The sequence below is a fragment of the Carcharodon carcharias genome, chromosome 20 (genome assembly GCF_017639515.1).
Source record: "Carcharodon carcharias isolate sCarCar2 chromosome 20, sCarCar2.pri, whole genome shotgun sequence".
NCBI lineage: Eukaryota > Metazoa > Chordata > Chondrichthyes > Lamniformes > Lamnidae > Carcharodon > Carcharodon carcharias.
The window spans coordinates 72291194-72317877 of NC_054486.1; the positions used below are offsets into that span (position 1 = coordinate 72291194).

Consider the following 26684-nt stretch of genomic DNA (forward strand, 5'->3'; position numbering starts at 1 on the left):
TGACTCACATACAAGCTTAATTCAAATTCTGTGCACTAGAGGATGAGGGGCCAATAGAGGTTGAATTCTACCTTTTCATAGATAGTTGAAAGGTGACATAAGCCGGCATCTTGGTAGAGATCACCCACATTGTCTTGACTATTTTTTAGAAAAATGCACCAGGGAGCCCAAAGAGGAATATTAATTTTAGATTGTGTTTGCGTGTTCCAAATACATTCAAGTTTATGTACTACATTCTGCTGAACTGCATCATAGTTTTACAAGTGCCAACTACTGAAATGACACATAGAAGAATGAATCAAGCAGACGTGTGTAATTATCTGGAAACTATACCCAATCAGGTCAGAAGTTACCATTGACTCACCAGTGGTGAAAGGTCTTCATCATATTTTTTGAGCTGATTCATAAATTCTAAATGTTTCTTTTCCTCTTCCAATTGAGCTACACTCTGCTCACTCTTTTGCAATTTTTGTTGTGTGTTCGCCAGCTCATCTCGTAGCCACTGGTTTTCCTGACATAACCGACGCACCTGCGCACGTAATTTCTGTTTTTCTGATTCCACTGCACTTAAGTGACTAGATAATGCCATCATCACCTTAAAACACAAGTGACAATAAACATATTTTACAAGTTTATGCATCAAGATTTTAAATAACAAATTGTTAAATTATTGTAAATATTCTCCAAAAATTTGTAGAAAGGTGCTCTAAAAAAAAGTATTTACTTGCAGAAAATGGAGTAAATCTGCTTCGCAACTATACTGCCCAAGTTAAATTTACATAACTTTTACATTTGATGTGACAAAAATATAATCTCGCTATTTAATTTCACACCCCAATTTTGTGGAAAACTGCAGGATAATGGGTGCCCCGATCAGATCATTACTCGCTGTGTATTGTGCATACATACAAATGGGCCAAAGGCTGCCATTTTTGCATTTAAAAAATGCCCAAATTACCCTGGAAAGGTAAAATATCTCAAAAATTTGAAGAACAGATCAAGCTAGCTGTTTCAGGCTGCTACGACGCAGTGGCAACATGAGTGGTGTTTTCCACTAACAGGATATTGCCTGTTGTCAAGACATAAAGATGTTCTATCTACCACATGATTGAGTAATGCAATATATGAATTTCAGTGCCTGTGCAACACCAGGTACACAGGCAATAGGTCCCAATGACCGGCAAATTGTATCAAATAGCAAATCTCTTCAGCCGTTCACAATAGCCAGTATACTGTACTCAACCAAACCATGCTTGTAAACTCAAAACATAACGTCTAATGTTATATGTGAATCCGTGATTGAATAGCATTTTCTGAACAATCCCTTCTGCGCTAAGAATTAAACTAACAACCAATTTAAGATCATCAGTTGAGCTCGCAATGTAGGTCACTTAAGCTTGTTGGAAGCTACATATACTCATATGCAGGGACCTGTGTTCTGCAGGCAAAAGAAACATGTCCAAACATTGCACTTTTTTTTTGAATAGGCAAAAACATGGGGGACAAAGGCTCCCTGGTGCATTTGCCATGGCAACGTCTCCACCAGAGCCAACTTGCCAACTAATCAGCACCTTTTTCCTCATGAAGTATAAATTGTTGTTCCCTTTTGAATTTGGCATTCTTGCATCTGTCTTGATGAGTGCAAGATGAAAAGCTTTGACAGCATGTCTCTTTTCTCAGCAATGCTCAACAAGGTACAAGAGATGCTTCATAAGACTGGCGAACTTGTCACACAGTATATGGTTGTTGTGGACTGTGTAGCTCAATAGTATGCCACCCATTGCCTTTACCTGATGACCTCAAAATAGCAAGTGTATGTGTATTGTGTGTTGGCCACCTGAAAGAGGCTGGAAACTAATTCATGAAAATATTTAAATAGCCTGAAAATCTGGTTTCCAATTCTGAGGTAACATGCTCAATTCCAAAATATTAACATTTAAGCCTTAAAGAGGAATTTCTCAGAAAGATTGCTAAGTTTGATGCCTTACAGTGGCAAAGCATTGCACTTTTCGAAGGAAGTGACAGCTGCCTTACTAGCCAGAGTGACAATGGAAACATTTAAGATTGAAGCAAATTGTATGGACGTGACTAGTGTATAAAGTACCTTACAAAAAAAAAAGTCAAAATCTTGCTGTATGACTTTTGGAGTGTTTACCTGTGCTTCACTGAGTCCAAGTTCTAACATTTCCAGTGACTTGCGAATCATATTGGATTTCTCTTCAACCAAGTTCATCTCATCATCTTTTTTCAGGCATTTCAGGGTTTCCAGCAGGCTATGTAAAATAGAGTTGTGCTCATTTTTTAAGGCTTCAAGTCCCTGGATTACTTGCTTTGTTTTGCCAATAATCTCCTCCTGCGAGAGCTTTTCCAGTTTATCTTCTTTTAAATACACCATTGTGGACATGGTGTCATACATCCTGGAAAAACAGATTAAACATAATAAATCATTAAAATTGTCTGAATAACTAATACACACACTAATTTGCAATCTGCAATGATAAATCTTGAGAGATTGATTAAAATTTGTGACAAGGTGTGACAGGGAGAACACATTATTTGCTTCCAATAATTAAGCCAGAGGAATCACTACAACGCCATGGGGATCTCAGTGGCATAGAATCATTCCACCTTTGTAAAGGAAATGAAAAGGATTATGGGATCCAAGTACATGCGAAGAGTCCACAGTTTGAAGAACATTGGGAACTCAAGTTGCTTAACTGCTGAAGCAGGAAACGTGGACTTGATTAGTTCCAGCCTTCAAGCCAGAATACAGGCACAACAACGCTCCAGTGGATTCATGGCTGTTTAATGAGCACATCACAATGTAGTAAAAAATCATTTGGAAACTGTCACACCCTTTAAGGAACTAAAAGGGATGAAATGGACTACATATAAAAACTGGCCATTGAAATAGACTTTTCTAGCAAACCAGTGGAACATATCTAGCTTATTAAAAATAATTGAGTATCTTCAGGACTGCTGAGTGAGCTGATTGTTCAGGACTGGTTTCACTCATCTTCTTGAGGGAAGCTAATAGGTGTTCCTTTGTAAATGTATTAGAATAATTAAATCCCAAGAAAAAAATACAATCAATTTCTAATTCTCAAAGCTGTACTTTGGATGTAGATCACCAGGGGTTAGCCCTTAACTTTCCCAAATCAGTATATTTCATCAGGCATGATATCCTGGATACGTAACAATCTAAAAGGGGGTTTGGTGTGAAAGCTTGTGATTACTGGCAGTCATCATGTGAAAGTACTTATGATATTGATATGATATAATATAAACAGCAAATGCAAAGCATGATCAGGGAAAAAGAATGAATTAAGTTCATAACCACTGATGATTTTTCCACTGTTTTGGCTGATTAGTGTTCAACAACGAAACCAACTGTTCACCATCTAGACAGGTGTTGTCTCATGCAATATTAAGGAAAATCTTGATTTGCAGATCTAATTGCAAATATTACATATGAAGTTTCTGTTAGCAAGGTGGGTGAAGGCACAGGCTTTGCAGTGTGCTCGCTTGTCCTGTAGGGATCTCTGTTCTCCTCAAATGTTGAGATTGCTTTATGACAGAGTCATTTCTATTCAGTTCTGTCCAAGATTCCACCCACCACACCACCACCACCCACCCCCCCCAACAATTCCACATAATGGGATCCAACTTACAGGCTCTGAGATTGGCTTTCAGAATGTCTTTGTATACGAGTTTCCGTGTAGCTTCCTGTGTTCAACTGGCTGCAGAATACCACCTTTGCTATGTGGGAATCCTCCATGTGAACCATCAGTAAGCTCTTGATACCAGGTATTTGGCATCTTGCAAGAACTTCACTGTTAGGGATTTTGTCCTTCCACTAGATGGTAAGCAGTGAAGGTGGAATGCACCTAGTTGCTTTATGAGACACCGGTAGGTTGCCCATGCTTCACAGCCACAGGGAAGTGACATGGAAACCACTGCATGGTAGCCTTTGATCTATTTGAGACAAATTCCATGCTCTCTCCAAAAGCCTGTAGACGAGCGTGCCGAATGCCGAGCTAACTTTTGACAGGCAATGGGTGATGTCATCGTCCAATGTGGTGTTACTATAGAGGATAGACCCAAGACAGCAGAACTTCTGAACGGAGTTGAGGAGTGTATCGTTGATTGTGCCTATGGGGTCTTGGAGCTTGTGGCCAGGAGCAGGCTTTTACAAAAATTAGTCTTTTTGAGACTAGTTGTAAGGCAGAAGTATTCTGAGGTTTGGGCAAAGAGGTCAGCAAGCAACCGGATGTCCTCTGGAGTCCGGGCTATGACGGCACAGTCACTGGCAAACAAGGGTTCACTTTTGTAGATGTGTGTGAGCCTTGAGCCTATGTAGAGTGAAGAGGTTGCTGTTTGTCCTGACCTGAATGCATGCTATGTATAGATCTTTGAATGTATACAAAATCATGGTCGAAAAGTAGATGGAAAACAGAGCCAGAGCCATTACACAGCCTTGCTTGGTGCCACTGGTGACAGGAAAGGCATCTGATGAGGCACCATCCCACATCACAATGGCCACCATGCAATGAGTGGATGATGGTGATCATCCTTTCAGGGCAGTGTTATAATCTCAGTAGGGACCAGTAACATGTTTATTTTTTGTCTAGTACCCAAAAACCCAGGTATTTACTAAAAGAATGAAGCCACAAGGTTCACAGTTTAAATCAAAAGAATTTTACTGAACTGAAACAATGAATATTCATAACTACACTCTGTTAACTGGTCAGTTACATTAAAGATGATAAAAACACAATGTATAGAGTTACTTATTTTCTAAACCGAGCATCCTAACTCAAATTTCTTTCTACACCTATTTGGCTTATGCCCCAAAAACTCAAGACAAATACTCATCAAAATTTGTAGGTTTAACCACTTGGGCAGAGTGCTGCTTCAAAGATTTGTATCAGAGTTGAGTTTTTTGGCCCTTCCACTTCTGACAAGGTTCTCCCTTCAATCTCTTCCAACCATCCCACCGTTGCTGACTCCCAGTACAACACAGGGGTAGCTTGTTCAAGTGTAGCCACGCCAGGTCAAAACTCTCCTGGTTCTAATATTCTTTAACTCTGGGCCTTGTATCTAGAACACTTTTTTTCTCAACTTGTCTATTCCAGAAGTATAATTCACTATTAGGAATCTTTCAGTTAACAAGATGTTTAACTCTTTTGCCAACATACCAAATTTCAAATGAATTCAGCTGCAAAGAGATATTCTTTGCTCCAAGCTCAAAAAAAATCTGCTTGAAATAGGAGCACACACAACCTACTCACCCCTTCCTTTACTATTTTTTTTTATCTCCTAGGCAACTTGATCACATAACCAGTCATTTGAAGCCAAGTGCTTTACCAGAAAACATCTCGCAGAGAAATCTAGTTCTTAAAGGGACCAAAACCCACCAAATGCACACAGGCTATCACAGCAGCCATATTGTACAGCACCTTCCATAACACTCCGCAGTTTACTGTGTCAAAGGCCTTGGTCAGGCCAACAAATGTTTGTGGGACTTATGTTGAATATGATGTGCTGCAAATACCATGTTGACCATTCCTCACGCAGCACAAAAGCCACACTGTGATTCCAGGTACACAGAATAACCTTGCAAAAATTCTTTCCTGCTGTGGAGAGAAGTGAAATACCACAATGACTGTCACACATGGACTTGCATCTCTTCCATTTGTACAGGTGAGTTATGGAACCATTCTTGTAATTTTGAGCACAATGCTCTGGTTCTACAGTAATCAGAAGAGGTTAGTGAGTTTCCTAACCACATGAGTTCCTCCATACTTGAAGTGGAATACCATCCGCTGCCAGACTTGGTAACATACTTTTTATGGGCATGATGCTCCTGACAAGCCAATGTATTTAGTACCTCTAAGGCAGCGGGTGAAGCACAAAGTCCTTGAGATCTCTGTGTCACACAACAAAGTAGCCCAATGTGTGCCAGTGTTTAGAGACCTGGGGTGCTTCCTCATTGTTTTCAGTTTATCAGCTTGTTGAAAAATTGTGTTTTTGTGATGCTAAGGTCAAACTCTCTGCACTTAGAGGGAAGAAGTTGGCTGCTTGGAGTTTCCTCTATCAATGCTATGGTATTCCAGTACTCTGCTCCACATATTACATGTATGTACTGCCAGGAGCTATGACCTGGCAGGTTCAGGGAATTTAGGGTTCCTTGATAACCACCAATGAGCTGGGCTATAGGGGTGATGCCAGCATTTGAGATTGTGCACCTTACTGTAACTCAAACATACATGGACCTCCAGCACACCCTTTCCACAAAATAAAACAAAAAGAAAAATCTGAGACAGTTCATTTGCTGGGGAACTCTCCACCATGATCAGGCAGAGAAAATATACAGGAATTTTTGTTAAGTAATGTGGGGGTGGTGGGTATTTGTGATATTTTGCCAAGAACTGCTTACTAGAACAATTGTGGGTATTACTGTGACAATTCTATCTAGAACATGGAAAATTCATGAATTTATTTAATCGAGAATGTTTGCCTATTTTCCTCACAAAATAGATTTAAAAATAATAATAGTGCAAGGCAGAGACATAGAGACAAAAATACACAAGAGCAATAAAGAAAGCAAACAAAGTTTTAAAATAGAAATAGATTATTTTGCAAAAACTGAGATCGACTAGAGTTTTAGTTATAAAATACTTGGTCTGAACCTTGACAAAGGAAATCAGTATCTAATGATTTACAAGTCAAACCCATCACTCCTCCATCACCCCCTACTCCTCAACCCCCTCCTATGGCACCACCCCATGCCCACACAAAAGATGCAACACCTGCCCCTTCACTTCCTCTCTCCTCACCGTCCAAGGACCCAAACACTCCTTTCAAGTGAAGCAGCATTTCACTTGCATTTCCCCCAACTTAGTCTACTGCATTCGTTGCTCCCAATGTGGTCTCCTCTACATTGGAGAGACCAAACGTAAACTGGGCGACCGCTTTGCAGAACACCTGCAGTCTGTCCGCAAGAATGACCCAAACCTCCCTGTCGCTTGCCATTTTAACACTCCACCCTGCTCTCTTGCCCACATGTCTGCCCTTGGCTTGCTGCATTGTTCCAGTGAAGCCCAACGCAAACTGGAGGAACAACACCTCATCTTCCGACTAGGGACTTTACAGCCTTCCGGACTGAATATTGAATTCAACAACTTTAGGTCGTGAGCTCCCTCCCCCATCCCCACCCCCTTTCTGTTTCCCCCTTACTTTTTTTTCCAATAAATTATAAAGATTTTCCTTTTCCCACCTATTTCCATTATAAAAAAAAATTTAAAAAAATAAAAAAAAACCCCCACTAGAGCTATACCTTGAGTGCCCTACCATCCATTCTTAATTAGCACATTCGTTTAGATAATATCACCAACTTTAACTTTAACACCTATGTGTTCTATTGTACTATTCTTGACATCTTTTGATGATCTGCTTCTATCATTGCTTGTTTGTCCCTACAACCACACCGCCCCCCCACCCCCCCCACCCCCACCTCTCTGTCTCTCTATCTCTCCGCCCCCCACACACACACCTTAAACCAGCTTATATTTCAACTCTTTCTTGGACTCGAACTCAAGTTCTGTCGAAGGGTCATGAGGACTCGAAACGTCAACTCTTTTCTTCTCCGCCGATGCTGCCAGACCTGCTGAGTTTTTCCAGGTAATTCTGTTTTTGTTTTCCATTATTTTATATGATTAAACACTGGAAATTTACCTTCCAGATATAATCACCAAAAATTCTGTAATTATCCTACTCACATATAACATGCAACACTGACATATTTTCTTTATAAAGCAAGTTTCACATCATCAGTGCAATGTAAAGTGTTACCCTAGCATGCAAAATACACAAACAAGGGAGGACTGGTTTCACATACTGTGTTTTCAAAATGCATACATATAAAATAATTGGGAATATAGTTTTCAGTTATCCAAAATTTGAAAAATTCTATTTTACAGACAAGTTTAATCATAAATTTGAAAAAGCTTAAAGGCAGACACAGACAGCACAAATGTAAGAATCCCATCTTGGGTGTCTTGCCAGCACTGAATGAAGTATGAGGCAGTAAAATGCAGCTTGCCTTTCTGGGGTCAGATCAGTCAAGACAATTTGTTTTTAGGGCAGGGGAGTGATGAGGGGAACAAGGAGAATGTCAACAGTAAAATCACAAGGTTGATTTAAAGTGCACATTCAATTGTTTCTGCATTATAAAAAGACAAACATGAAATAGCAATGTTTAGCTGGTAGCCCTGTTCTTCAGTGTGAAAATAATGCCCATTTCATTGCAGCACCACTCACTGATTTGGGAAGGTTTACTTTTTATTCCCTGGAAATAGCTAATATTTGAGATATTATGGGCTAGCTACATTAAAGCTCATCATTTTTAACAAGAACTTCCAAATCTTTCAATACTAGTTTCCTTGGCATGGAATTAAACATTCCTCATGCTTACAAGCTGTGATGCCATTTTAAAGAGCATGCAGTAAAACAGCTGTTCAACTTACTTGCATTTCAGCTACCATTGTACCTTTTCAATTGTGTCAGAAGTAAAAAGGGTGCAACACTATAATTAGCGTAATAATAATTACCATAATAAAGGTAGGAGCGACCACAGCATAGTCCCATTTTCATACTGATAACACCCTTGATCGTGTTGTGTGGCACTACCACTGTTCTAAATAGGATAGATTAGGAACAGATCTAGAAGCTCAGAACTAGACATTTAGGGGGTGCTGTGGACCTTCTACAATACTCTATAACCTCAAGGCCTGGCATACCTCTCACTCTACCATTACTAACAACCAAGGGGACCAACATAGTTCAATGAGCAGTGGAGAGCATACCAGAAAATGTGCCTAGCACACCTAAAAGCAAGGTGCCAACCTACTGACACTAAAACACAGGACTGCATGCATAATAAACCAGCAGGATGACACGCCAAAGAGGTAGGCAATCCCACAACCAATGGATCAGATATAAGCTCTGCAGCCCTGCCGCATCCAGTCATGAACGATCGTGGACAAACAACTGAGAGGAAGAGGATAAACATCCCCATTCACAATGATGGCGGAGTCAAACAAAAAGACAATGCTGAAAAATTTGCAACAATCTTCAGCCAGAAGTGCTGAGTGAATGATCCATTTCAGCCTACCCCTAAGGTCCTCACCACCAAAGAAACTAGTCTTCAGCTAATTCACATGATATCAAGAAACGGCTGAACACATTGCATACAGCAAAGGCTGTGACCCCAAAAAATCCCACTGTACTGCTTAAGATGTACTCCAGAATTAGCCGTGTCTTTAGCCAAGCTGTTCCAGTAGTTATAACCTTGGCATCTACATAACAGAATGGGAAATTACCCAGGCATGTCCTATCCACAAAAAGCAGGACAAATCCAATCTGGTCATTTACCACCCCATCAGTTGACTCTCAATCATCAGCAAGTGATCAAAGATGTCACTGACAGTGTCATCAAGCAGTACTTATTGAGTAATAACTTGCACATTGATGGTTAACTTGGATTCTGCCAAGTCCAGACCTCATTACAGCCTTGGTCCAAACATGGACAAAAGCTGAATTCCAAATGTGAAGTGAGAATGACAGCCCTATGACATCAAGGCTGCAGTTGACAGTGTGGCATCAGGAACCACAGTAAAATTGAGGGTAATAGGAATCATGGGGAAAACTCTTCTAGCACAAACAATGGATGTAATTGTTGGAGGCCAATTACTTTAGCCCCAGGACACCACTGTAGGAGTTCATCTGGGCAGTGCTTTCTGCCCAACCATCTTCAGTTGCTTTGATGACCTTTCACCATCTTAGGGTCAGAAATGGTAACTGCAGTGGTCAGTCCAGTTCACTGCAGCAGATAATGAAGTAAGTAGATCCATGCTCACGTGCAACAAGACCTAGACAACATTCAGGCTTGGGCTGGTAAGTGGCAAGTAACATTCGCATCACACAAGTGTCAAGCAATCATCATCTGCAACAGAAGAAAACCTAACCATCTAACATTCAAAGGAATTACCATCATTGAAACCCCTACCATCAACATTCCAGCAGTCATCACTGGCCAGAAACTTAGCTGGACCAACCATTTAAATACTGTTGCTACAAGACCAGATCAGGGGCTGAGTATTCTGTGGTGAGCAATTTACCTCTTGACTCCCCAAAGGTTTTCCATCACCTACAAGGCACGAGTCAGAAGTATGATGGAATACACTCTACTTCCTGGATGAATGCCGCTGCATCAGTCAAGAAGCTCAATACGATGCAGTACAATGCAGCTGCATGACTGGCACTCAATCCACCATTATGTACGTTCATTCCCTCCATCAGCAACGCACCATGACAACAGCATGAACCATCTACAAAATGCAATGCAGCAACTCACCAAGGCTCCTTCGACAGCATCTGTCAAACTTGTGATCTACAACCTAGATGGAAATACCAACACCTCCCAAGTTCCCCGCCATGTCTCACACCATCTAGACTTGGATTTTCATTCATGGGACGAAGGTGGTGCTGGTAAGGTTAGTACTTATTGTTGCAGTTAGCAGATACTCCTACTGTGCTGTTAAGCAGGGAGTTCAAGTGTTCGGTCCAGCTACAAAAAAAGAAAGGCAACATATTGCCAAGTGGGGCGGGGTCCCCAGCCAAAGCCCAGTGGGTGGGGGTGGGGTAGGCTGTCTGAATGCGGCGGACGGGAGGTGGACAAGGACTGCTGGAGCCCGGCAATGGTGGCTGGGGGGAGCCTGCCCCAAAGCCTGGCAATGGTGGCTGATGGGGTGGGGGGGCTGCCAGAGCCGGAGCCCAGCAACGGTGGCCCCAGGGTGGGGACTGCCAGAGCTGGAGAAAGCTGGCCAGCTGGGGCTGCCAGATCCAGAGATGGCTGCCGAGGGGCTGCCATAACTGGAGACAGTGGCTGGTGGGGGTGGGCTGCCAGAGCCAGTAATTGTAAAGTATTGTCCAGTGACCCGCTTTTCCATAGCGACAGAACAGTAATACCATTCTGTTGACACTACAGACTGAATTTTACTGAACTTAAGATAAATATCATCAATGAGGAAATAACCCACAATCAGCACATTATCTCCACTATTTCCTGCCTTGAGGCTCTACTCGGCATCAGAAACAGCTAACAATAATATATCAGTCTTTTTAGCATTCAGTGGCTTGTAGGATTTTTTGGCTCTAAGGCATGAGACAATATATTGACTTCATTAGATAATGTCTAATTTCTCAATAGAATGTTTCACGTTAAGAGAACTTGATACATGGTTTCTAAGCAACGAGCAATCTCACGGTTGGCTAGAGCAAATTTAAGCAGTGATTTCCTGTAAAATATTAACATATTGTTCATTTCCATTTTAAAAATCAAGGCAGAACAAAATAATCTGGCAATTGAGTCATTTTATGCTTTACTAGTACTGCTGTGGTCTCATGTTCGAATATTAAACAACATTCAGAAGGAAAAGTTTCCACTCCATTGTTCTTGCAATACTGAATCATACATAGTACTCCAGCTACACAGAAATCTATCTACACTGCTCTGAAGGGTCACACAGGCTCTAAACATTAACTCTGTTTCTCTCTTCACAGATGCTGTCCGACCTGAGTTTTTCCAGCATTTTCTGTTTTTATTCCAGATTTCCAGCATCAGCAGTATCTTGCTCTTATATTATTACACTGAAACCTACCTACACTGAAATAAGTTGAGGATTTTAAAAGGGAACTGACCCATCCTCTCAGCAGCCAGGTTGACTCTGGAGCCAGCTCTGGGACCATAAGCCTCATGCCAGATCCTAGCTGATCTAATTACTCTCCACCTTCCTGCTATGTGGTCGCTGCCTCTCCAGCAATGTGTGTCTGTGGTCCACTCTACGATCTCTGCATCAGTGAACAACTTGAACAAAAGAGCCAGAACAGTTACATCCTCCTACACAGTTATCTATGAAAATGACCATAAAGCTGCGGGATTGTGGTAAAATCCCATTTTGTTTATTAATGTTGTTTAGAGAAACTTTTTAGTCCTACCTGATTTAGCCTATACTTGGCTGCAGTCTCGATCAGTTCACTCTCAACTGCCCTAAAGTTCCCTCATAACCCATTCAGTTGTACCAAACTGCTATGTCAGGGCAATGAGACATAGGCAATACACACATCAAAAGAATAATTTGCTTTAAAATCGAAATTCAGGAAATCATTCTTTGAACCTGTTTGTCTTTTTTCTTCAACAAAGGTGTGGCACTAGCAACTTTCCACTCCCATGGCACAATGTGCATATTCCTTCAACATAATTATTTCAATTTTCATTATCTCACGAGTCTTAACTAATCTTAATCAGAAGGGAAGTACTTGGAAATGCTGTACCCAAACTTCACACCATATGAAACTGAAGCAATCATAGGAGCTAACAAAGGCCACATGTGGATAAGTAACACAGGATAATGTTATCAATGGTAAATCTACCCCGATTAAGGTAAACTTCACACAGAGAACAGTGCAGTGTGATGACAGCAAAAAACAGTCTGGCATGAAGACAAATTCAACAGGGATTAAACAGGAAAGACTGAACTGACAATAAACCATGATGTAATACAAAGCATCAACTGAACAGCTAATGGAAGCCAATATAATAAAAGCAAAATATTATGGATGCTGGGAATCTGAAATAAAAATAGAAAGTGCTGGAAATACTCAGCCAGTCTAACAGCATTTATGTAGAGAGAAACAGTTAGCGTTTCTAGTCGAATATGACTTTTCTTCAGAATGGAAACCAGCTCAGATTGCCAGAATATCACAGACTATCACAATGAGCCTCAACGAATGCGCACTACTTCAGAACTGCATACCCTATGGCATCAGTTTTAATCAACTGGAACATTATTAAGGACTTTCGCAACAAAAAAAACCTGCACTTACATAACTCCATTAAAGCACAGTAAAATTTCCAAGGTGCTTCACAGGAGCATAATCAGGCAACAATTGCCACCGAGGCACAGATATTGGTAGGCTTTATGAGTATATCTTAAAAGATAGAAAGAGGCACAGAGCTTAGGGAGGGAATTCCAGAGCATAGGGCTTGGCAGCCACAGTCAATTACTGAAATTTGTACTTAATACTTTTAAAAACGATCTAACGAACTATATACAAAAAATGTGAAAAACGAACACAGGATAAAATTCTGCATCTTAGTATTAAGCACTCATTGTTCTTAATTACCATAGACTCTCCCTTGCCCAGCTAATTCATTCCATGCCAGCAGTCATGTTTTTACAGGAATGAAGCATGAAATAAAAGAAAAACTTATTAAATTTGAACATGGTGAATGCTAAATTCACCACTTTTTCTCAAATAAAGTCAATGCCTCTGAAGTCCAACTTGAGCCATGTTACCTTGCGAGATACTGAGTAGAGACTGTGCACCCCAATTTCAGAAAGAAAAAAAGGGATAAAATATAAATACTTACAATAGAAACTGTTAAGAATCTTTATTGGGTGCTATGATTGCAGTTAATTAGTACTGCTCCCAACATTCTATTCTTCCTGAGCTTGTCCATTTTGGCAGGAAGAATAGAAAAACAGTATACTATTTAAATGGAGGGAGATTGCAGAAATCCACAGTACAGAGGAAGCTGCATGACAGGTACAGCAAGTGATTCAGAAGGCAAATAGAATATTGGCATTTATTACAAGGGGAATGGAATATAAAAGTACAGAAATGTTACTGCAGCTGTACAGGGGTCTTGGTGAGACCACAGCTGGAAGCTGTGTATAGCTTTGGTCTCTTTATTTGAGAAAAGATACAACTGTGTTAGAAGCAGTCGAGAAAAGATTCATTCCTGGGATGAGGAAAGGTTGAAGAAAGGTTGAACAGGTTGGGCCCATACCCACTGGAGTTTAGAAGAATGAGACATTGCTATCTTATTGATACAGAAAAAATCCTGAGGGGATTTGATAGAGTAGATAGCAAATGGATGTTTTCACTTGCGGAAGAGGCTAGTACCAGGGGACGCAGTTTAAAAACAAGAGGTCTACCGTTCAAATGAGAATTTTTTTCTCACAAAGGGTCAAACACGTGGAATTCTCTTTCCCAGAAAGCAGTGAAGGCTGGGTCATTGAATTTACTCAAAGCAGAGTTAGACACATTTTTGATCGACAAGCAAGACAAGGGTTTCAGGGGACAGATGCACACAATATTTATTTGATCATGTCCTAAAATTCAACTATAGAGGTTCACTCACTGAAGATCTCTCAGTCAATTTCTTCCTTGACAGGATCCAGTATTAATTCAATACTTAGTATTACTAAGTCATGCTGGCTTTTCCATATCCCAATTCTAACAGCCGCATTAACATCTGCATACCACATACAAATTATATTTTCCTGTTATTTTGTCCATTTATATAGTGCTTTTAACACAGATAAAAATTCCAAAAACAGTTCAAAAGAGATGTAATCAAAAAATTGAGTCTGAGCCAAAGGAAGAGGTATTAGGAAGATTGAACAGAAAAGTGAGTCTTAGGAGCAGCCTTAAAAGGAAGAGAGAGAGATGAAGGAATATAGGGAGAAAATTCCACAGCATGGAATCCAGACAGCTACAGCCATAGATGCATATGGTAAGGGAGAGGTGTTGAAAATGCACGACAGCCAAATTCAAAGCAATGGAGGGAATTCTAACACAAGGCAGGTCATTTTACATTTGAATCATGTATTTTGAATGAGTTGAAGTTTACCAAGAACAATCAGGAGAGTTTTTGGAATAGTCATATCTAGAAGTGAAAATACACTGCCTACATCTGTCCATGCAATAGCCCATAAATAACATGCAGGTCTCAGAAGACAGTCGTTTTAATGGAGAGAATAAAGAGGTCTTGGGGTTCAATCAGTAGGTCCCCTGCCTCTAACCAGAAAGCTCAGGGTTCAAGTCCCACTCCAGGACTTATTGGCCACAGGGGGAATAGTCATAACGCAGTTCAACAAGTCAATAATCAACTTGTTAATCCTACCAACACTTCCCCACCATTCCCCAAAGGGAAAAAAATTGAGACACAAGTTACAAAACAAACAAAAGAGAAAATATGAGTTTGTAAGCTTAGCCTGGGGTCAAACATAACAAAAATGTGAACAGTTTGGTTCAAACCAAGACAATGAACACAGAGGGAGATGGAATTGGTCGCAAGGCTATAGAATGTATGGTAGGGACATCGATAATGGCTTTGATATTCCAAATACAAAACCAATTGAAACTGCAATACATCTAAGATTGGAGCAGTCCAACAAAGGATATGGTGGAATCAAGGGAGATGTGTGCTAGGTATTGTGATCACACATGTGGAAGATGACCCATGGGCAGCATGAAAATAAGGAAGAAAATAGGACTCAAGAGATAATGGTACAGGGAGTGATGTTCTGATTAGGATTGGATAAGGGATATTTGAACAAAATGAGAGCAATTACATGTAGCTGGAGAAAAGGCGTTAGAGAAAGATGGCGTGACCAACTGTATGAAAGGCTAGCAAAGTCAAGAAAAATACAGGAGGATAGTACACCATAGTCACATCAGATGTCATTTGTGACTTTTATTAGGGCTGTTTTAATACTGTGAGAAATACAGAAACTTGATTGGATATTGAAACGACGGGTTACAGGAGCAATGAGCACAGATTTAGAGTGCAATACACTCAAAGGATTACAGAGGTTAAAAGAAAAATTATAAATGGTGTGGTCATTTTCAATGTCAAAAGCACTGAGGGTAGAATTTTTTTAAGGAGGTTGTGATGGCAATGGCAGTGAAAAAGAAGAGGGCAATGTCTGAGGAGAGGAAACCATTACAGGAAGGGAAATTGGGTGGTCAATTGTTTAGTGCAAAAGGGGTCATGGGGCAGAGTGTCTTGGATGATATAAACTCAGAGCACTAAAGAGTAAAAACCCTTGAGACACAGGTGTCCAGTGCTAGAGAAGAGGGGGGCAGCAGAATGAATGGCCTCCATCTTGATGACAAAGAAGCCAGTAAATTCCTGATTCGAGGTGATGGCAACGGGGTAGGGGAGAGTGTTTTATGGAGACAGTCGATAATGGACACAAGTATCTTCTTAAATTTTCAGGAAGCAAAAGTTAAGTAAAACAGGATTATTTTGATTGGTTTTAAAAAAATGTCTCCATTTACATCAATTTTAATTTCTCTCCATCCATTTTCAGATTTCAGGTTCCAATTCCTCATTATTCACCAAATAGCCCTAGTTCAAAGAAATCTTAAAATTCCATGCACAATGGAGACAAATTCATTCACGCACATCATTGATAATTTATGGCGGCTTTTCCTAATAGAAGGCAATGGAAATCTCACCCCACATATTGTCTTATTGAATATCTTCTTGTTGTTTCTTATGGCAATTTGAAGAACAAAATAAATCAACGTTCAATCTTATCACCTCTGAATGTGAACTGTTTCTACCTGGAAAGGATCTTAAAGGAGCATACATGATGTTCCATAGTTTGCATAGCTTCTCCACAGTCAGGCACTTCATCTTCTATTTAGGTAGCAGGTGCAGAGCCCATAATCAAGCTCTGATACGGTTTGTAGTGATGCATATTTAACATGGTATGAGGAAGCTGGATGTTTGGCCTGCAAGATCCATGATGAGGTACTAATTCTTGTCCCCAATGATTTTCCACATCTTTTGCCACTTGCTGACCTACATTGACATCCTGACATGTCACACTTGAATTTTAAAATTCTCAACCCTCCTTTGAGGTCCATCATAGCCTTACTCCCCCCTTTCTTTGTAATCTTCTGCAGCTCCACAACCCGCCGACATATTTACGTTTATCTAATTCTGGCCTCGAGAATCCTTGATTTTAATTGCTCCACCGCTGGTGGCCATGCCTTCAGTGCCTAGGCCCTAAACTCTGGAGCTCCCACCAGACCTCCACACCCCAACTTCTTTTTCCCCTTTAAGACAATCCTTAAAACCTACCTCTATATAAATAAAGCTTAATTAAGAATGCCAAGGTTTCTTTTTAAGAGTTTTGGTTGTTAACCAGAAGGGGTTCCTGAGGTAGGCTCTGGAAATTTTCATTAAGAAGCAAAGTTTCCTAGAACTTGGTTGCATTCTCGAATTATTGTCACCACCTCACAAGAGAAACAAGATATCTGCAAGGAGAGATCCAGAACTCTGCACTGATTTCATTACTCATGTAATAGTGTTTAGTTGCAACTCAGATTTGTATGTGCACTTCCTATCTATGCTTCTGTGCAATATGCAGCTATTTAATAAACAAGGCAAGATGGCTGCCTGCAGGGTGTGAGAGCACCTGCACTCCAAATGGCCCCAGTTAATTTGTGGATTAAGCTGATCCTAGCCTTTATTTTAGCTGCAATACAGAACCACTCAAATAATTTGGGACCTCCATGAGTTTGGACTCAGTGCCACAAGAAAGAACACACAAGTGCTTCTTTGTACACCAGTAGCTTAAATAAAATGCAGTGATAAATGTTTTCTAAATTCAGAAGTAGTCATCAGTTTATTATAGTTCTCAACATTTGTCAAATTTTCTGCAAGCACAGGTTCTACTGGGGCAAGAATTTACACATGGATGGCTATTGCAAGGCCATCTGCATATCTAAATTTTTTGACGAGGACAGTGGGATATAGCTGATGTAAATGTTAAGCAACGTGACAAGACTGAGCCCTGCAAGAACCCATTATTCAGTAGTTAAGATCTGCTAATCTGCTCCATGCCATTTACAGTGAGTTTGCAATTGAACGCAGTTTTTTAAATTCATTCACAGCATGAGGGTATCACTGGCTAGGCAAGGATTTATTGTTCATCCCCAATTGTCTTTCAGAAGGTGGTGGTGAGCCTCCGCCTTGAACCGCTGTAGTCCCTATGGTGTAAGTACATCTGCAGTGCTGTTATGGAGAGTGTTCCAGGATTTTGACCCAGCGACAGTGAAGGAACAACAACATAGTTCCAAGTCAGGAGGTGTGTAGCTTGGGGGTGGGGGGAAGAATTTGTAGGTAGTGGTGTTCCCACGTATCTGCTGCCCTTGTCCTTCTTGATGGTAGAGGTTATAATTTTGGAAGGTGTTGTCACAGGAGTCTTGGTGAGTTGTTACAGAGCATCTTGTAGATAGATGGTACACACTGCTGCCACTGGTGGTCAGTGGTGGAGGGAGTGAATGTTTAAGATAATGGATGGGGTACCATCAAAGCAGGCAGTTTTGCCCTGGATGATTTGAGCTTCTTGAGCGTTGTTGGAGCTGCACTCATCCAGGCAAGTGGAGAGTATTCCATCACACCTGACTTGGACCTTGTAGATGGGTGACAGGTTCTGGGTGGTCAGGAGGTGAGATACTCTCTGCAGAATTCCCAGCCTCTGACCTCCTCTTTTAGCCAGTTCAGTTTCTGGTCAATGCTAAACCCCAGGATGCTGATAGTGGGGGATTCAGCTATGGTAATGCCATTGAATTCATGGGGAGATGGTCAGATTCTCTCTTGTTGGAGATGGTCATTGTCTGGCACTTGCGTGGCATGAAACGTTACTTGCAAATTATCAGCCCAAGGCTGAATGTTGATCAGGTCTCGCTGCATCTGGACAAGGGCTACTTTAGTATCGGAGGAGTCACGAATGGTGTATCAGCGAACATCCCCACTTCTGACCTTATGATGGAGGGAAGGTTATTGATGAAGCATCTGAAACTGGTTGGGCCCAGGATACTACCCTGAGGAACTCTTGCAGCGATGTCCTGGGACTGAGTTGACTGACCTCCAACAACCACAACCATCTTCAGTTTTGCTAGCTATGACTCTAAACAGCAGAGAGTTTTTCTCAATCCCCATTGACTTCAGTTTTGCTCAGGTTCCTTGATGTCACACTCGGTCAAATGCTGCCTTGATATCAAGTACAATCGCTCTCACTCACCTCTGCAATCTAGCTCTTTTATTCATGTTTGGATCAAAGATGTAATGAGGTCAGGAGCGGAGTGGTCCTGATGGAACCGAAACTGAGTGTCAGTGAGCAGGTTATTGTTGAGTGACTGTTGCTTGATAGCACTGTCAACAACACCTTCCATCATTTTGATGATGATCAAGAGTAGACTGATAGGATGGTAATTGGCCAGGGTGGATTTGAGCTGCTTTTTGTAGACAAGACGTATCTGAGCAATTTTCCACATTGCCAGGTACATGCCAATGTGATAACTGTACTGGTACAACTTGGCTCCGGGGTGGCTAGTTCTGGAGCACAAGTTTTCAGTACTATTGCTGGAACATTTTTCAGGGCCCATAGCCTTTGCAGGATCCAGTGCATTTCTTGAGCCGTTTCTTGATATCAAATGAAGTAAATTGAAATGGGTGAAGACTGGCATGTGATGTTGGGGGCCTCAGGAGGAGGCCGAGAAGAATCATTATTAGCAGCTGCAGCGTATTATTCATTTTCAGCAGTAGATTGTCCATCCATCCATTGGTTGGAGGCAGATCTATAAAAAAATTGCTGTTTAAGCTCAAGCTGATAACTGGCTTCAACGTGGGTTGAGTGTGCAATTATTTGGTCACATGCTGCCTCCTATTTTTTTTTTGTAGAACTTTAAAGAAGTTATTAAGTCTGTCATAGCTCATTTCATTCAAAAGAATTCATTGAGCCACTTCTTCAAATTTTTCCAGTCATTCCAGTTAGCTGTTGTAAAATTCCAATGTGACTTTGGTACTGGGGAGGACAACTTGGGGCACTAATGTGTACAAGTAGGCAGCAAAAAGCTGACAATAATTCCACCCCAGTGTTCACACTTTGCAAGTTCTATACAGGGACCCCAAATATATTTATTTGGGAAATATACAGGGACAGCATGGATGTTAAGTTGCATCTTGCCAAACAATGGCTTATAGTAATTTCTGATTCATTCATTTGACAAGCTGTTATTTGGCAGTTAAAAAGCTGATAACTTTGCTATCAACACAATTCTTAGTAAATAATCCTCTTCAAAAAAGTTGATCAATGGCTAACCTCGTGAGTATTGTTGTTGATTTTTAAAATGTGTATAGAAACCGCTTTGCATCAACACAAAGCTGCCAGTATAACTTCAGGCTTCATTTATAACCTAATATTTCCTTGTCAATATTACTATCAATATTCTGAATTATTACTCAGATTAAAGCTTTAAAATGAACAAAGTGCCTTTTTTTGTATCTCAAGTTTTTGCTGCAAACACTTATGGCTAACTTGTTTTATAATTTGCACATACTGACAACATATTGTACGTTTATGGCAGAACATCAACTCAAGGCCCTTTAGCACAAGTTTGAAGCTTTCTCAAGTTTTCCTATAACGTGTATCGTTCTGTTCTGCCCCACCACAACAGAATCTGATCGGCTAAGAAAAATGATGATTTCCAGCCATGGCTTTTAAGAGTTCTACAGGAGATTGTTGAACATGGTGTACGATGTGAAGCGCAACAACTCTGTAAAACCAATCTCACTGGTCAGTGCAAAAAACAATGAAATGCCCTCATTTTACAAGGAAATGAGTCATGGTTACACCACCACCAAAACCTTGCCCAGGCCGCAAAATGTGAAGTGAAAGGCTCATCTACCCGGCAATTTACAATGCAAAGAACTACTAACGTCATTTAACGCAGGAAGAAAAAAAAAATCAAAGCACGAACATAAATTTCCACTCATGTGTCAAATAACAAAACCAGAGACGGTTCAAGAAACACGAACATCAACACTAGTCTGAAAGTAAAAATGCGGCTGCCTATGCTACTACTCATTAAAGCACTGAACTGTACACAAAAATAAAGTGTACTCGGCGGACGCTTTACGGCACTGTCTATCGCAGAGATTAGTTATCGCCACGATTCAGACATCAAGCAGATCGACAGCGCCTCGGTCACAGTTAAAACCATCGCTGACAGGAGTCAACATCCCACACCCTCAGCCACCCTGTGAAACCAGTTACCGTTTGCTTCAAACTGACGGCCCTCGGTGGGAGGATGTGCAGTCGGCAGCGTTTCCTGTCAGACCGAGGAGCAGAGATGGGGAAGTAAACAGCCGTCGGGGAATAGACGCAGGATTCCTTTCCACCGGGAGCGACACCTTTTTTTTTTACCCCAAACAAATTCTCTTGTTGCCGGGCCGGGCAGGGCTGGGCTGGAGCCCCGAGCCGGTTAAAAAAAATCAGCAGCTCCACAACACACAGCACCGCATAAAGTGAAAGAATGTCATCAAGAAGGCACGTCACGCTGAACCGGGTTTTTAATACTACTGTAACAGGCCGTCGCTAATACTTTCATGCCAAATGCAATTGTATAACGGAACGTTCCAGATCTTTCTAAACGATACCGCTTTAACTCGCAGTAGCCCAAACCCCCGTGGCTTCACAGCAAAAGATGGCGCCTCCTCCCGAGCCGGCAGCGCCTAACGTCAACGTCAGCCTTCCTCCGCCCCCGGGATTAACTGCGTGCGCGTAGCCCGCTCCTGGAATAGTGCGCGCGCCCCTCCCCACCTCTGGGGCAGGCTGTGCATGCGCGCTGCCCCTGGACTGACTCATCTGTGCGCGTTCGCCCCTCCGCGGATCGCGCGCCCGGGCCTGCCCGGCTGGGCCGCGAACATTGTGAGGTCATAGGCTGGAATGCGCCCTGGCTCGTTTTCCCGTCAAAGCATGTTTCGAGTCAGCATGTTTCTGTTTGCTGAACTCACGTAAAAATGCAATGCCCTTTGATACTGGTTGTCCTGCTTGATTTGTCTGCCTAGGTATGCAATTTAGGGATGATTTCTAATCAACCGCCTTCTCGCTTGATCTTTTTTCATGTTAAAGGGGTGGGGAACTTTGAAGCAAATATCATAAAGTGCCAAAATAAAAACAGAACATATTGGAAATGCTCAGCATGTCTGGCAGTCTCTGTGGTGAAAGAACAAGGCTTGTTCCAGGTCAACGGCCTATCAATAAAACTTGGAAAAGTTAGAAATGTAATAGATTTTAAGCAAGTGAAAGGTGGAGGAGGGAGGGGAAAAGAACAAAGGCGAAGTCTCTGATTGGGTGGAAGACAAGAGATATCAAATTACAAAAAAAATTGGCTGTGCAAAACCTAAAGGAGTGGTAAAGGGACAAATAAAGAAACAAAAGATGTGTCTAGATGAAATATGAATGTCAGAATGATGTTCATCTGAAAGAAAAAAAGAACAGCGAGAGCAAAACCAAAACCAGCAAAAAGGAAACAAAATGGGGGCAGAGGTTACGATCTGAAATTGGTGAACTGAATGTTGAATGCAGACTCACGATTTTTGGGTACTAAGGGATATGTGAATAGCTCAAGGTAAAGTTGAGGTAGATGTTGAAAGGAGCAAATGGCCTATTCCAGCTCCTATTACTTCAACCACTTAAGGCGAGCAAAGTTAACGTTTTTGCCTGTTAGTCTGTAAACAATATAGCCCAAAAAATAATGGATGGATTTCAATAAAACGTGGTATGCAACTGTAGGCTGGCAAGTCTCCGGGTCCTTATTGACTTCATCCTAGGGTTTTAAAAGAGGTGGCTAAAGAGGAATTAAATACGTTGTTGTAAATTTTCCAAACTTTGCTAGATTCTGGAAAAGTTCCATCAGACTGGAAAGTAGCAAATATACTCCCTCTATTTAAGAAGATAGGGAGGCAGGAAACCAGAGGCCAGTTAACTTGATGTCTGTTGTAGGGAACGTGTTAGAATTGATAATTAAGGAGGTTATAGCTGGGCACTTAGAAAATCTCAAGGTAATAGGGAAGAGTCAACATGGTTTTGTGAAAGAGAAATCATATAACTAATTTATTGGTGTTCTTTGAAGGAGTAACGTGCACTGAGAATAAAGGAGTGCCTGTTGATGTACTGTACTTGGATTTCCAGAAGGCATTTGGTAAGGTGTCACATCAAAGGTTATTGCAGGAAATAAAAGCTCATGACGTAGGGGGGTAACATATTAGCATGGATAGAAGATTGGCTAGCTGGCAGAAAACCAAGTATGCATAAGTGAGTCTTTTTCTAATTGACAGGATGTGACAGATGGAGTCCCACAGGGGTCTCAACTTTTAACAATTTATAACAATGACTTAGATGAGGGGAGCTAAGGCATTGTAGTTTAATTTGCAGATGATACAGAGATAGGTAGGAAAGTATGTTGTGAAGAGGACATAAGGATGTTGCAGACAGATATAGATGGGTTAAGTGAGTGGGCAAAAATCTGGCAGATGGAGTGTAACGTAGGAAAATGTGAAGTTGTACACTTTGGCAAGAAGAAGAAAAAAGAGTATTACTTAAACAGATAATGACTGCAGAATTCCAAGGTGCAGAGGGATCTAGGTGTTCTAGTGCACGAGTCACCAAAAAATTAAAACATCTTTTCTTACATTGCCTTCCTGGTTAGTTATTTAATATTTACCAACAGTCCGGAGCGAAGGTTTACCAGACTGATTCCTGGGATGGCAGGACTGACATATGAGGAGAGATTGAGTTGGTTAGGATTATATTCACTGGAGTTCAGAAGAATGAAGGGGGAATCTCATAGAAACGTATAAAATTCTAACAGGACTGGACAGGGTAGATGCAAGAAGGATATTCCCGATGGTGGGGGAGTCCAGAACCAGGGGTCACAGTCTGAGGATACAGGGTAGACCATTTAGGACTGAGATGAGGAGAAATTTTTTTGCCCAGAGAGTGGTGAGCCTGTGGAATTCACTACCACAGAAAGTAGTTGAGGACAAAATATTGTATGTTTTCAAGAAGGAGTTAGATATAGCTCTTGGGGCGAAAGGGATCAAAGGATATGGGAAAAGGCGGGATGATCAGCTATGATCATAATGAATGGCGGAGCAGGCTCAAAGGGCCAAATGGCCTACTCCTCCTACTTTCTATGTTTTCCTGGTTAGTTATTTAATATTTACCAACCTCTGCATGAGGAAGTTATATATTAGCTGTGTAGTCATTTTCTAAATCTAAATCCATGCCCCTTTGTACTAGATAGTTTAGCAGAGTAATAATGAATGGGGTTAAGATTTGGCACGTATACAAAAAGGAGAGGCATATGAAGTCAGTATACACAATGAGTGGCTAAGGAGCAACTCATCAGATAATGAAAGACGCCATGTGAACCTGCATCATAACACTTAGTCATGGGCTGCCAAGTGGAAGGTAACAGTTGCATGACATAACAGGTAGATAATGTTCCTGTCAAACAAGAGAAAGTCCAGTACGCTCGCAACCTCAAACAGCACCATCATCATTGAGTTTTGGGCTCACCAGAAGTTGAACTGGACCAGCCATGTTAACGTTATGGCTTTAAAAGCAGAGCAGAGAATAGGTACCCTGCAATAAGCAGGGTAGGAGTAAAAAAATGTAGGTTTCAAAAATAACGTACCACAAATTCAATCCACCTGTTCAAGCTTGTCAGGCTGGCTCTGCTATCAATTACAAGAGGTATGATGGAGCAGATGTTTCAGGTTCTGAACTTGGTCTCCACCTTTGATAAAGGTGAAGCTAAGATGGTACCAATAGATTATTCACCGATTTTAAATGGAAACAACAATGCAAAGGTGTGGAACTTTCTGAGAGATACCAGGATATAAATTCAATAATTTCTGGTACAGCATAATACCACATCTCGTCATATTAGAGCAAAGAAAATCTCATTTTATTTGAGCATTTGATTATAAAATTCAACTAGCTACCCAGATGGTCTAGCAAAAAAAAAATGAACAATGTGGTGCTCTTGATCAATTTAGACAAGGAAGATTCCATCCTTGACATATTTCTCAATGAATTGCTTCAGTGCCTCAGAGTTAGGGATAGGAAGGAAGAAGGAAACCAGTCAGGACTCAAACTTCCAATCGCTATACAGTGACTATTGCTGGAAAATGGATGTGTGTGGATACGACGATTGCTCTTGGCTGTGATTTTAAAATTGGTGAATAGCCTTTTGGTACCATCTTAGCTCATTTATTAAGTACGTCCATTGTGGAAAGTATGCGGAGTGCCTGAAAAACTGGCAAAGACACTAACTTAAGGAGAGGAGAAAAAAATTTACCAATTTGAAAAATTCTTACGAACTTATTTGAGCAGGGAGATAAACATTTCCATTAATCTTGAATAATTAATCAGATAACTTTACCTCAAAAAGCATACTTATAGCCAAATATTGAAAGGTAAGTCAGCAAGGAACCTTGTTCAATGCACAGTGATACACTCCCTCTTCGGTGTTCCACAGAATATATACATTGTTAAAGAGGATTCCAGAAAAGGGAGAACTTTTGGAGATGCACGTTGTGATGCTTTCTAATGCAGCAGATGCTAATTTGGATGTAGGAGCAGTAACAACCATGGCTACATCATTTCAGGATTGACTGCCAAGTTTGTCTACATAACAGTAGCTACATTTCAAATGTATTCAATTTCCTGTAAAGTGCTTTGCTACATCCAGGATGTGAAAGATACTACACAAATCCAAACTCATTCTTCCTTTGTGAAAAATTGGGGGGGGGGGGGGGGGGGAGAGAGAGAGAGAGAGAGAGAGAGAGAGAGAGAGAGAGAGGGGAGAGAGTCCCTCCCCCAAGACTCTCCCATGAAATCAAATTGTCAGAATTCTCAAGTTTCAAAGCAATATTCACACCATCAATTGCTAATCACGGCTGCGATGGAATTCATAGTTTCAAAGCCTGTATTTTTTGAGACACCCTAATTGAAAAGGGAAACTGAAAAAGAAAATCAAAAAGAAAACTGGGCCTCCCAGTTTCTAAGGAAACAACGACTGAAACCGAGATTGGAAACCAAAACTTCTAGGGAGATTGGATCTGGTTGAAAGCATATAAAAGGAACATAGCTATACATAAAATAGAACATATAACAAGAACACAGATCAATCCAAGCTCTGTAGTAGATGATGATTCCATCAGCATCATATGGGCAGGCTGAAGAAAACAGACTAGATCCAGAAACTGAGAATAAGCAAAGGGTACAGTTGCTGCAGCTGTTTCTTTACTTGAAGATAATGTTGGTGAATCTATGACATTCAGACCAAGTTGTGGAGGCTCTGCTGACATGTGCCAATTTTGGTGGAGACCATGCTCGTGGAACTCAGGTTGATTGTGCACTGCTGTTGGCTGGGGATCAGACTAGCTCTTAGAGAGGAGTTGAAATTCTTTGCAGGACTTTTGTGATTTAGATTGGTGACCTATATGCTGAGCCAATTCGGAAGGTCTGCTTTAGGTGTACCTGCCATTTAATGTGTAATTTATCATTTATAATCAACCACAATTTGCCTGTTAATTCATGTTTAACTCATGTTGCTTCTGGTAAGAAAGAATGGGTGGTTAGCTAAAATAGTATTTAACATTTGCTTTGTTTGACTATTATATAGTAAAAATTCTTGTGTTTTAAACTGTGGAATCTGGTGGCTTCATTCTTTTAGTAAATAACTGGGATTTTTTTTTTTAAGATGTGTTACTGGTCTCTACTGAGATTATAACATGGCAGAAAACTGGTTTTGTCCCATTTTTCATTAAAGAAGAATATCTGGTTACTGTGCAATTAATTTAAGAGTTCCCACTCGTTAAACTTATGTCATCACTTATACTATTAGAAGCTGAACAAATACAAGGATTGTAACAAAAATATATACATAAGTCAAACACA

The 26684-nt window shown here is 40.9% G+C and overlaps 1 protein-coding gene across 14 annotated transcripts in view; it reads right to left on the bottom strand.

Annotated features, from left to right (window-relative positions):
- klc1a (kinesin light chain 1a) overlaps positions 1 to 21457 on the bottom strand; it is a 101930-nt gene extending 80473 nt beyond the window's left edge. For 13 of the 14 annotated variants that reach the window (XR_005946242.1, XR_005946240.1, XR_005946241.1 and 10 more), the window contains exons 1-3: positions 20988 to 21457; positions 2156 to 2417; positions 365 to 595 (exon numbers count right to left, since the gene is read on the bottom strand). Coding sequence is in view for 6 of the 14 variants with exons in the window: in XM_041214046.1 (XP_041069980.1) it covers positions 365 to 595; positions 2156 to 2416 (492 nt within the window). In the remaining 8 variants the exon portion in view is untranslated. The remainder of the gene's footprint in view (positions 1 to 364; positions 596 to 2155; positions 2418 to 20987) is intronic. The other variant, XR_005946246.1, reaches the window with a different exon arrangement.
- Positions 21458 to 26684: the final 5227 nt, after the last annotated feature.